The 13,308-nt window shown below is 50.4% G+C and overlaps 1 protein-coding gene across 1 annotated transcript; it reads left to right on the top strand.

Annotated features, from left to right (window-relative positions):
- The first annotated feature begins 10,275 nt into the window (after positions 1–10,275).
- Positions 10,276–13,101, top strand: LOC109742579 (probably inactive leucine-rich repeat receptor-like protein kinase IMK2). The gene is made up of 2 exons (XM_020301675.4): positions 10,276–12,150; positions 12,241–13,101. The coding sequence occupies exons 1-2, from the start codon at positions 10,407–10,409 to the stop codon at positions 12,870–12,872; spliced, it is 2,376 nt and encodes a 791-aa protein (XP_020157264.3). The 5' UTR covers positions 10,276–10,406; the 3' UTR covers positions 12,873–13,101.
- Positions 13,102–13,308: the final 207 nt, after the last annotated feature.

Here is a 13,308-nt window from a genome sequence, read left to right on the forward strand (position 1 = left end):
AAAGGGGGGCGAATCCTACTAGGACTAGGAGTCCTAGTAGGACTCCCCCCTTGGCGCGCCCCGTCTAGGCCGGCCGCCTCCTCCTCCCCTCCTTTATATACGGGGGCAAGGGGCACCCCAAAGGACACCAAGATTTCTCTTAGCCGTGTGCGGTGCCTCCCTCCACAGTTTACGCCTCCGGTCATAGCGTCGTAGTGCTTAGGCGAAGCCCTGCGCAGATCACATCACCAACATCGTCGCCATGCCATCGTGCTGACGGAACTCTCCCTCGACCCTCTACTGGATCAAGAGTTCGAGGGACGTCATCGAGCTGAACGTGTGCTGAACACGGAGGTGCCATACGTTCGGTACTTGGATCGGTTGGATCATGAAGACCTTTGACCACATCAATTGCGTTAACATAACGCTTCTGCTTTCGGTCTACGAGGGTACGTGGACACATCTCCCCGTCTCGTTGCCATGCATCTCCTAGATAGATCTTGTGTGATTGTAGGAAATTTTTTGAAATTGCATGCTACGTTCCCCAACACTTGGTTCTCTTGTGAAATCTGGATTCCTTCGCCAAGGATATTGCTCCAGTATTGTCACAAAAGATTTTGATTGGACCCGATGCACTAGGTATTACACCTAGATCGGATATGAACTCCTTCATCCAGACTCCTTCATTTGCTGCTTCTGAAGCAGCTATGTACTCTGCTTCACACGTAGATCCCGCCACGACGCTCTGCTTGGAACTGCACCAACTGACAGCTCCTCCATTCAATATAAATACGTATCATGTTTGTGACTTGGAGTCATCCGGATCAGAGTCAAAGCTTGCATCGACGTGACCATTTTGCGACGAGCTCTTTGTCTCCTCCATAAACGAGAAACATATCCTTAGTCCTTTTCAGGTATTTCAGGATGTTCTTGACCGTTGTCCAGTGATCCACTCCTGGATTACTTTGGCACCTCCCCGCTAAACTGATAGCAAGGCACACATCAGGTCTGGTATTCACAGCATTGCATACATGATATAACCTATGGCTGAAGCATAGGGAATGATTTTCATTTTCTCTCTAACTTCACACCTTGTAACACAGGCAAGAACCCTTTCTTTGCTTGATCCATTTTGAACTTCTTCAAAATCTTATCAAGGTATGTGCTTTGTGAAAGTCCAATTAAGCGTCTTGATCTATCTCTATAGATCTTGATGCCCAATATGTAAGTAGCTTCACTGAGGTCTTTCATTGAAAAATTCTTATTCAAGTATCCTTTTATGCTATTCAGAAATTCTGTATCATTTCCAATCAACAATATGTCATCCACATATAATATTAGAAATGCTACAGAGCTCCCACTCACTTTCTTGTAAATACAAGCTTCTCCAAAAGTCTGTATAAAACCATATGCTTTGATCACACTATCAAAGCGTATATTCCAACTCCAAGAGGCTTGTACCAGTCCATAAATGGATCACTGGAGCTTGCACACTTTGTTAGCACCTTTAGGACCGACAAAACCTTGTGGTTGCATCATATACAACTCTTATTTAAGTAATCCATTAAGGAATGCAGTTTTGAGATCCATTTGCCAAATTTCATAATCATAAAATGCGGCAATTGCTAACATGATTCAGACAGACTTAAGCATCGCTACGGGTGAGAAGGTCTCATCGTAGTCAACTCCTTGAACTTGTCAAAAACCTTTCGCAACAAGTCAAGCTTTGTAGACAGTAACATTACCGTCAGCGTCAGTCTTCTTCTTGAAGATCCATTTATTCTCTATGGATTGCCGATCATCGGGCAAGTCAACCAAAGTCCACACTTTGTTCTCATACATGGATCCCATCTCAGATTTCATGGCCTCAAGCCATTTCGCGGAATCTGGGCTCATCATCGCTTCCTCATAGTTCGTAGGTTCGTCATGGTCTAGTAACATGACGTCCAGAATAGGATTACCGTACCACTCTGGTGCGGAACGTACTCTGGTTGACCTACGAGGTTCGGTAGTAACTTGATCTGAAGTTTCATGATCATCATCGTTAACTTCTTCACTCATTGGTGTAGGAATCACTGGAACTGATTTCTGTGATGAACTACTTTCCAATTCGGGAGAAGCTACAATTACCTCATCAAGTTCTACTTTCCTCCCACTCACTTCTTTCGAGAGAAACTCCTTCTCTAGAAAGGATCCATTCTTGGCAACGAATATCTTGCCTTCGGATCTGTGATAGAAGGTGTACCCAACAGTCTCCTTTGGGTATCCTATGAAGACACATTTCTCTGATTTGGGTTTGAGCTTATCAGGTTGAAGCTTTTTCACATAAGCATCGCAGCCCCAAACTTTAAGAAACGACAACTTGGGTTTCTTGCCAAACCACAGTTCTTATGGTGTCGTCTCAACGGATTTAGATGGTGCCCTATTTAACGTGAATGCAGCCATCTCTAAAGCATAACCCCAAAACGATAGCGGTAAATCAGTAGGAGACATCATAGATCGCACCATATCTAATAAAGTACGGTTACTATGTTCGGACACACCATTACGTTGTGGTGTTCCATGTGGCGTGAGTTGCGAAACTATTCCGCATTATTTCAAATGAAGACCAAACTCATAACTCAAATATTCTCCTCCACGATCAGATCGTAGAAACTTTATTTTCTTGTTACGATGATTTTCCACTTCACTCTGAAATTCTTTGAACTTTTCAAATGTTTCAGGCTTATGTTTCATTAAGTAGATATACCCATATCTGCTTAAATCATCTGTGAAGGTTAGAAAATAACGATACCCGCCGCGAGCCTCAACACTCATCGGTCCGCATACATCAGTATGTATTATTTTCAATAAGTCAGTTGCTCGCTCCATTGTTCCGGAGAACGGAGTCTTAGTCATCTTGCCCATGAGGCATGGTTCGCAAGCATCAAGTGATTCCAAAAGCCCATCAGCATGGAGTTTCTTCATGCGCTTTACACCAATATGACCTAAGCGGCAGTGCCACAAATAAGTTGCATTATCATTATTAACTTTGCATCTTTTGGCTTCAATATTATGAATATGTGTATCACTACTATCAAGATTCAACAAAAATAGACCACTCATCAAGGGTGCATGACCATAAAAGATATTACTCATAAATAGAACAACCATTATTCTCTGATTTAAATGAATAACCGTCTCGCACCAAACAAGATCCAGATATAATGTTCATGCTCAACGCTGGCACCAAATAACAATTATTTAGGTCTAAAACTAATCTCGACGGTAGATGTAGAGGTAGCTTGCCGACCGCGATCACATCGACTTTGGAACCATTTCCCACGCGCATCGTCACCTCGTCCTTAGCCAATCTTCGTTTAATCCGTAGCCCCTGTTTCGAGTTGCAAATATGAGCAACAAAACCAGTATCAAATACCCACGCGCTACTACGAGCATTAGTAAGGTACACATCAATAACATGTATATCACATATACCTTTCACTTTGCCATCCTTCTTATCTGCCAAATACTTGGGGCAGTTCCGCTTCCAGTGACCAGTCCCTTTGCAGTAGAAGCACTCAGTTTCAGGCTTAGGTCTAGACTTGGGATTCTTCACTTGAGCAGCAACTTGCTTGCCGTTCTTCTTAAAGTTCCCCTTCTTCCCTTTGCCCTTTTTCTTGAAACTAGTGGTCTTGTTAACCATCAACACTTGATGCTCCTTCTAGATTTCTACCTCCGCAGCCTTTAGCATTGCGAAGAGCTCGGGAATAGTCTTTTCCATCCCTTGCATATTATTGTTCATCATGAAGCTTTTGTAGCTTGGTGGCAGTGATTGAAGAACTCTATTAATGACACTATCATCAGGAAGATTAACTCCCAGTTGAGTCAAGTGGTTGTGGTGCCCAGACATTCTGAGTATATGTTCACTGACAGAACTATTCTCCTCCATCTTGCAGCTATATAACTTATTGGAGACTTCATATCTCTCAATCCGGGCATTTGCTTGAAATATTAACTTCAACTCCTGGAACATCTCATATGCTCCATGACGTTCAAAACGTCGTTGAAGTCCCGGTTCTAAGCCGTAAAGCATGGCACACTGAACTATCGAGTAGTCATCAGCTTTGCTCTGCCAGACGTTCATAACGTTTGGAGTTGCTCCTGCAGTGGGTCTTGCACCTAGCGGTGCTTCCATGACGTAATTCTTCTGTGCAGCAATGAGGATAATCCTCAAGTTACGGACCCAGTCCGTGTAGTTGCTACCATCATCTTTCAACTTAGCTTTCTCTAGGAATGCATTAAAATTCAAGGGAACGGTAGCACGGGCCATTGATCTACAACAACATAGACATGCAAAAACTATCAGGTACTAAGTTCATGATAAATTAAAGTTCAATTAATCATATTACTTAAGAACTCCCACTTAGATAGACACCCCTCTAGTCATCTAAATGATCACGTGATCCAAATCAACTAAACCATGTCCGATCATCACGTGAGATGGAGTAGTTTTCAATGGTGAACATCACTATGTTGATCATATCTACTATATGATTCACGCTCGACCTTTCGGTCTCAGTGTTCCGAGGCCATATCTGGATATGCTAGGCTCGTCAAGTTTAACCCGAGTATTCTGCATGTGCAAAACTGGCTTGCACCCGTTGTGTGTGAACGTAGAGCTTATCACACCCGATCATCACGTGGTGTCTCGGCACGACGAACTGTAGCAACGGTGCATACTCAGGGAGAACACTTATACCTTGAAATTTAGTGAGGGATCATCTTATAATGCTACCACCGTACTAAGCAAAATAAGATGCATAAAGGATAAACATCACATGCAATCAAAATAAGTGATATGATATGGCCATCATCATCTTGTGCCTTTGATCTCCATCTCCAAAGCACCGTCATGATCACCATCGTAACCGGCTTGACACCTTGATCTCCATCGTAGCATCGTTGTCGTCTCGCCAACTATTGCTTCTACGACTATCGCTACCGCTTAGTGATAAATTAAAGCAATTACATGGCGATTGCATTTCATACAATAAAGCGACAACCATAAGGCTCCTGCCAGTTGCCGATAACTTCTACAAAACATGATCATCTCATACAACAATTTATATCTCATCACGTCTTGACCATATCACATCACAACATGCCCTGCAAAAACAAGTTAGACGTCCTCTACTTTGTTGTTGCAAGTTTTACGTGGCTGATATGGGCTTCTAGCAAGAATCGTTCTTACCTACACATCAAAACCACAACGATTTTTTGTCAAGTGTGTTGTTTTAACCTTCAACAAGGACCGGGCGTAGTCAAACTCGATTCAACTAAAGTTGGAGAAACAGACACCCGCTAGCCACCTATGTGCGAAGCACGTCGGTAGAACCAGTCTCATGAACGCGGTCATGTAATGTCGGTCCGGGTCGCTTCATCCAACAATGCCGCCGAATCAAAGTAAGACGTTGCTAGTAAGCAGTATGACTATTATTGCCCAAAACTCTTTGTGTTCTACTCGTGCATATAACATCTACGCATAGACCTGGCTCAGATGCCACTGTTGGGGAACGTAGTACTTCAAAAAAAATCCCACGATCACACAAGATCTATATAGGAGAAGTATAGCAACGAGCGGGGAGAGTGTGTCCACATACCAACGTAGACCAAAAGCGGAAGCGTTTAGTAACACGGTTGATGTAGTCGAATGTCTTCGCGATCCAACCGATCCAAGCACCGAACGTACGGCACCTCCGCGTTCAGCACATGTTCAGCTCGATGACGTCCCTCGAGCTCTTGATCCAGTTGAGGCCGAGGGAGAGTTCCGCCAGCACAACAGCGTGGCGACGGTGATGACGAAGTTACCGGCGCAGGGCTTAGCCTAAGCACTACGACAATATGACCGAGGTGTGTAACTGTGGAGGGGGGCACCGCACACGGCTAAGAGAAACTTTGGTGTGTCTTTGGGGTGCCCCCTCCCACGTATATAAAGGAGGGGGAAGAGGAGGCCGGCCCTAGAGGGGGCGCGCCCAAAGGGGGGAGTCCTACTTGGACTCCCGGTCCAAGTAGGATTCGCCCCCCCCCCTCCTATTCCAACTAGGAGAAGGAGGGAAGGGGGAAGAGGGGAGAAGGAAGGAGGGGGGTGCCGCCCCCTCCTAGTCCAATTCGGACCAGCCCATGGGGGGCGCGCGGCCACCCCTTGAGGCCCTTCTGTCTTTTCCCCTAAAGCCCATTAAGGCCTATTACTCTCCCGGGGGTTCCGGTAACCTCCCGGTACTCCGGAAAATACCCGAAACACATCGGAACCATTCCGGTGTCCGAATATAACCTTCCAATATATCAATCTTTATGTCTCGACCATTTAGAGACTCCTCGTCATGTCCGTGATCACATCCGGGACTCCGAACAATCTTCGGCATCAAATCACATAACTCATAATACAAATCATCATCGAACGTTAAGCGTGCGGACCCTACGGGTTCGAGAACTATGTAGACATGACCGAGACACATCTCCGGTCAATAACCAATAGCGGAACCTGGATGCTCATATTGGTCCCTACATATTCTACGAAGATCTTTATCGGTCAAACCGCATAACAACATACGTTGTTCCCTTTGTCATCGATATGTTACTTGCCCGAGATTCGATCGTCGGTATCATCATACCTAGTTCAATCTCGTTACCGGCAAGTCTCTTTACTCGTTCCGTAATGCATCATCCCGCAACTAACTTATTAGTAACATTGCTTGCAAGGCTTATAGTGATGTGCATTACCGAGAGGACCTAGAGATACCTCTCCGATACACGGAGTGACAAATCCTAATCTTGATCTATGCCAACCCAACAAACACCTTCGGTGACACCTGTAGAGCATCTTTATAATCACCCAGTTGCATTGTGATGTTTGATAGCACACAAGGTGTTCCTCCGGTATTCGGGAGTTGCATAATCTCATAGTCAAAGGAACATGTATAATTCATGAAGAAAGCAATAGCAATAAAACTAAACGAGCATAATGCTAAGCTAACGGATGGGTCTTGTCCATCACATCATTCTCTAATGATGTGACCCCGTTCATCAAATGACAACACATGTCTATGGCTAGGAAACTTAACCATCTTTGATTAACGAGCTAGTCAAGTAGAGGCATACTAGGGACACTCTATTTGTCTATGTATTCACACATGTACTAAGTTTCCGGTTAATACAATTCTAGCATGAATAATAAACATTTATCATGATATAAGGAAATATAAATAACAACTTTATTATTGCCTCTAGGGCATATTTCCTTCACAAAAACCAGTATACTATGTATCGGAGGTCCTCACACCATGCAAATCCCGATATCCGCACTACCAAAAGGTAGCCTATGCGGTGTTCATGGCATCTCACAAGCTGCGACACTACTTTCAAGAGTGCTCTATCACGGTGGCTTCCGAAGTACCACTCAATGACATCATAAACAACCGAGACGCCACCGGCCGCATTGCGAAATGGGCTATCGAGCTCTTGCCATTTGAAATAACATACAAGCCACGCCGAGCTATTAAATCTCAGGTGCTGGCCGACTGAGTCGCCGAATGGACAGAAGCCGAACTCCCTAAAGAGTATAGCACATACTCCAACTGGGTGATTTACTTCGACGGCTCCGAAATGTTGGCCGGATTGGGGGCTGGTGTCATCCTAACATCCCCTGCAGGGGACACAATCCGGTACGTATTACAAATAATGTATACGGACTCCAACAACGCGGCCGAATATGAGGCACTACTACACGGTCTCCGGATAGCCGTTTCTATGGGCACTCAATGCCTAGAGGTGCGTGGGGATTCGAACCTCGCAATATCCCAAATAAAATGGAGATTTCGATGCAAAAGATCCAAAGATGACAACATATCGCGACGCCGTACTCAAAATATCAGCTCGGTTTGAGGGGCTCGAGTTTCATCACGTTGCTCGAGAGAGTAATCAGGCAGCAGACATCCTTGCTCGAATGGGCGCTAAACGTGACCCCGTCCCACCTAACACCTTTGTGGAAAGGCTCTTCAAGCCATCCGTGGTATGGCAGGACGAGAGCGGCAATGCTAGTCCAGATCCGATCATACACTCAGATACCGAACACAATTCCGATGTCGTCGGGGGCTCGGGTACCGAAATGACACCTTCCGCCCATGTAATCATGGCTGTCATTGCCCCATGGACCGAACCTTTCCTGGCCTACCTGAATAGGCGGGAGCTCCCTGATGACCAGAATGAAGCCCGTCGCATAGTGCGACACTCAAAAGCCTACAAGGTTCATGAAGGAGAACTCTACAAGAGAAGTACTACTGGAGTTCTTCAAAGATGTATCTCCGAAGAGGAAGGACGGCAGCTCTTGGCTGAAATACATGCTGGTCTCGGTGGCCATCACGCCGCAGCTCAGGCCCTTGTAAGTAAGGCCTTCCGTACAGGTTTCTTTTGGCCTACGGCCCGAGCAAATGCACAAGCTCTTGTGCGGCACTGTGTTGGATGCCAGCTTTTCGCCGATCAAAGTCACATGCCGCCGACCGCCTTGAAAACAATCCCCATTACATGGCCTTTTGCGGTCTGGGGGCTATATACGGTCGGACCCCTTAAAGGGGGAAGCCACAAGAAGAAATATTTGTTTGTTATGGTGGACAAATTCACTAAGTAGATAGGAGGCCTTCCCCCATGTCCGGATGGGACTCTCCTTGGCGTGGATAGCAAGCTTGGCGGCTAGTCGTGTAGTTTCCTTTCTCTGTAAACCGACTTTGTACAACCCTGGGCCCTTCTGGTGTCTATATAAACCGGAGGGGTTAGTCCATAGAGATGATCACAAATCATACAGGCTAGACATCTAGGGTTTAGCCATTAAGATCTCGAGGTAGATCAACTCTTGTAACCCCTATACTCATCAAAGTCAATCAAGCAGGAAATAGGGTATTACCTCTATTAAGAGGGCCCAAACCTGGGTAAACATCGTGTCCCCCGTCTCCTATTACCTTCGATCCTCAGACGCATAGTTCGGGACCCCCTACCCGAGATCGGCCTGTTTTGACACCGACAGGTGGCCCGCCGAATACGAGCTAGGCAACTCGCTGCTCAACCTCCCAAGCCGCTCCAGGCCATCAGTACCATGGGCGAAGCTGCCGGCTGGCGCGCAAGGAACAAGTGGCCGTTCCATGCTGACACGTGGTTCAGCAAGTCGTCGCTCCAAGCCAGCTTGCGGAGGAGCACGACAACATGGGAAAAGATGCTATTGTGGACGATGCGGTGTCGTACGTCATCCGACGTCAACATGCGCGGAACCGCGCCATGCCGGCGGAGAAAGAAGTCGGCGTCGTGGAGATCAACGAGGCGGACAACACGTCCGCAGTCGCCGCCAAAAGCGGGAAAAAGTAGATCATGGGAGGCCACCGTCGCTTGGATCCCACGAAGGCCATCGCCAGCGAGTTGCCGGCGTGCACAAGTGGTGTCTTGCCCACTTCGTAGGCCATCGTCGTCCCCCGTCCCGAAAACTAACCATGATCCGTGCTTCACGGAAGCGGAGGCCACTCTGATGAGCGGTGCAACCGGACATAGGGAAGGTACGGTGGAAGCGGAGGTTGTTCTTCTCCTCTCGCTGAAGTATATCCCTGCAGGGTATCCGGCAATCTGACTAGCATGCTGCTGGACATGGGGAAGATATGTCAACGGAGGGGGTGATGATTCATTTTCTGGGGCTCATGGCCGGACGAAGATGGGCCCTGGAAAATGCATCCGGCGGTCATTTTAGTTTAGGTTTAGGGTCCGATCTAGTTGAAAAATGTCTAAATGTAATGAATTTGTTTCGGTTTAGATGAAAAACATTCGGTTTTATTATGTAAAAAAATAGTCTGGTTTGTTTGAGTTTGAATCAAATTTATTCATGTTAATTGAATTTCATCTGAAATGTAAACCGGACATATGCTATTAGCTTTGGATGATGGTGTCCCGATGCAGGACTGAATTTGCAAGTGAAGATGGCCGCGCTGTCCATGACGCGTCGACGTACAGGAGGTAGTATTAGCAAACGCGGAACGATGCGGGACGGGCCGCATACGTGTCGTTGCACCGCAGACATCATGTACACTTTGCATCCAGAAGATTTCAGCCGAAACTAGCCGTTGGGAGGGAATCAATCCATTCATTAGCTCGTGCCCCCCTCCTGCCTCGACTAGCCGTTGGCGGCCTCGTGCACGCCCTCGTCTTCTTCCCCGCGCCCATCTCCGCAGCGCCAGGAATCGCTCGCGGGCGCGCCACATTTATGACACCACCACCGCACCACACTCCCCCACCTTACCTACCTACGAGCCCGCCCCCTCCCTCACTCCCCTCCCCTCGCCACCGCAGCGTCTCTCCCGGACTCCACCGCCTCCCTGCTCCTGCTTCCATTCGTGCACAGACCGGCCGGCACCATGCCGCTGCGGCCAGGCAGTAACCGCGCGGCCGCCCTGCTGCTCGTCCTGCACTGCTGCTGCGCCCCGCTCCTCTTCCCTCCGCCGGCGGCCGCCGCCCACGGGCATCATCCGGCAGGGGACGGCGTCGTGATCAGCGAGGCGGACCGGCAGGGCCTGCAGGCCATCAAGGGGGACCTCTCGGACCCCCGCGGCTTCCTCCGCTCCTGGAACGCCACCGGCCTCGGCGGCGCCTGCTCTGGCGCCTGGACGGGGATCAAGTGCGTCAACGGCAACGTCGTCGCCATCACGCTCCCCTGGCGCGGCCTCGCCGGCACCCTCTCCGCGCGCGGGCTCGGCCAGCTCACCCAGCTCCGCCGCCTCAGCCTCCACGACAACGCCATCGCCGGGGCCGTCCCCAGCTCGCTCGGCTTCCTCCCCGACCTCCGCGGCCTCTACCTCTTCAACAACCGCTTCTCCGGCGCCGTCCCGCCCGAGATCGGCCGCTGCCTCGCGCTGCAGTCGTTCGACGCTAGCAGTAATCTCCTCACCGGCGTCCTCCCGGCCTCGATTGCCAACTCCACCAAGCTCATCCGTCTCAACCTCAGCCGCAACGCCATCTCCGGCGAGGTCCCCGCGGAGGTCGTCGGCTCCTCGTCGCTCCTCTTCCTCGACCTCTCGTACAACAAGCTCTCCGGCCGCATCCCCGACTCTTTCGGGGGCGGATCCAAGGCGCCGTCCTCGTCCTCGCGGAAAGAAGCCGTCACTGGGAGCTACCAGCTCGTCTTTCTCGGCCTCGCGCACAACTCGCTCGACGGGCCGGTGCCGGAGTCGCTTGCCGGGCTCAGCAAGCTGCAGGAGCTTGACCTGGCCGGCAACAACCTCAACGGCTCCATCCCCGCCCAGCTGGGCTCGCTTCACGACCTCAAGGCGCTCGACCTCTCGGGCAATGCGCTCGCCGGAGAGATCCCGGAGAGCCTCGGGAACCTCACCGCAACGCTCAAGTTCTTCAACGTCTCCTACAACAACCTCTCCGGCGCGGTGCCGGCCTCGCTCGCCCAGAAGTTTGGCCCCACCTCCTTCGCCGGTAACATACTGCTCTGCGGCTACTCTGCTTCTTCGCCGCCCTGCCCCGTGTCCCCGTCTCCGGCGCCGGCGTCAACCTCGCAGGGGGCAACCGGGCGCCACGGCCTCCGCAAGTTCAGCACCAAGGAGCTGGCATTGATCATCGCCGGGATCGTGATCGGCGTCCTCATCCTGCTGTCGCTCTGCTGCCTCCTGCTCTGCTTACTGACAAGGAAGAAGAAGTCCAGCACTGGCACCGGAGCACGGAGCGGGAAGCAGGCGTCAAGCAAGGACGCCGCCGGCGCCGGCGCCGCTGCTGCAGCTGCCGGGCGAGGCGAGAAGCCGGGGGCGTCCGAGGCGGAGTCCGGCGGCGACGTGGGCGGCAAGCTGGTGCACTTCGACGGGCCGCTGGCGTTCACGGCCGACGACCTGCTGTGCGCCACCGCGGAGATCATGGGGAAGAGCACGTACGGCACGGTGTACAAGGCGACGCTGGAGGACGGTAGCCTGGTGGCCGTGAAGCGGCTGCGGGAGAAGATCACCAAGGGGCAGAAGGAGTTCGAGGCGGAGGCGGCGGCGCTCGGCAAGGTCCGGCATCCCAACCTGCTCTCGCTCAGGGCCTACTACCTCGGCCCCAAGGGGGAGAAGCTGCTCGTCTTCGATTACATTCCCAAGGGCAGCCTCTCCGCCTTCTTGCACGGTGAGGTTCCTTCCTTCAAAATTGTTCATCCATTGAAGCTGGATTCAACTCTGCTGTGGTTCTGACATTTGGTTCATGTCGTTGGTTCAGCTCGAGCTCCCAACACGCCGGTGGACTGGGCGACGAGGATGGCGATCGCCAAGGGGACGGCCCGCGGGCTCGCCTACCTCCACGACGACATGAACATCCTCCACGGCAACCTCACCGGCAGCAACGTGCTCCTCGACGACGACTCCAGCCCCAAGATCGCCGACATCGGGCTGTCCCGCCTCATGACGGCCGCGGCCAACTCGAGCGTGCTCGCCGCGGCGGGCGCGCTGGGGTACCGCGCGCCGGAGCTGTCCAAGCTCAAGAAGGCCAGCGGCAAGACGGACGTGTACAGCCTCGGCGTCATCATCCTGGAGCTCCTCACCGGCAAGTCCCCCGCCGACACGACCAACGGCATGGACCTGCCGCAGTGGGTGGGGTCCATCGTGAAGGAGGAGTGGACCAACGAGGTGTTCGACCTGGAGCTGATGCGGGACACGGCCGCCGGCCCGGAGGGGGACGAGCTCATGGACACGCTCAAGCTCGGGCTGCAGTGCGTCGAGGCCTCGCCGTCGGCCCGGCCCGAGGCGCGGGAGGTGCTGCGGCAGCTTGAGGAGATCCGGCCCGGGCCGGAGGGCGGCGCCGGCGCCGGACCGAGCGAGGAAGGCCATGTTGGTTCTGCAAGCAACGAGTAGAGCAGTGGCCGACTTGGGTGAATTAGAGAGGAAAGATGATTGTTACATTGAGGTTTAGTAGTTTTGATTGATAATTCTTTGATTCGTTTGGAAACCTAGTATATTTATAAGTTGAAGGGATTGTCCTTCTTTTTCATTTTCTATAGTTTGTATAGGCAAATATTATTTGCGCCACTAGAATCTCTGTCAGGAATTCCAAACCCATATAAAACATTATTGATTTGTCAAAGCTGTTGATCACACTTTTTAATTTCTCACAGCCTGCTTCCTCGTCATGTCATTCAGAATTTCAACTGAATTTTGATACATTTAAAAGCGGTTCCAGTAAACCTCGCACTCTTCCTTCTGAAGGTAGCCTAATTATGTCCAGTAAATAGTAATACTCCAGTAACTTGGATTAACCAAGATATATGCAGGTATGGATAATCAATCTCCG

Source organism: Aegilops tauschii, chromosome 2 (assembly GCF_002575655.3).
Source record: "Aegilops tauschii subsp. strangulata cultivar AL8/78 chromosome 2, Aet v6.0, whole genome shotgun sequence".
NCBI classification, from domain to species: domain Eukaryota; kingdom Viridiplantae; phylum Streptophyta; class Magnoliopsida; order Poales; family Poaceae; genus Aegilops; species Aegilops tauschii.

Excerpts from the sequence above, each read along its gene's own strand:
- LOC109742579 (XM_020301675.4), top strand. The coding sequence starts at position 10,407 with ATGCCGCTGCGGCCAGGCAGTAACCGCGCGGCCGCCCTGCTGCTCGTC. Across the intron at positions 12,151-12,240 it reads CCTCTCCGCCTTCTTGCACG|CTCGAGCTCCCAACACGCCG; the intron begins GTGAGGTTCCTT and ends TCGTTGGTTCAG.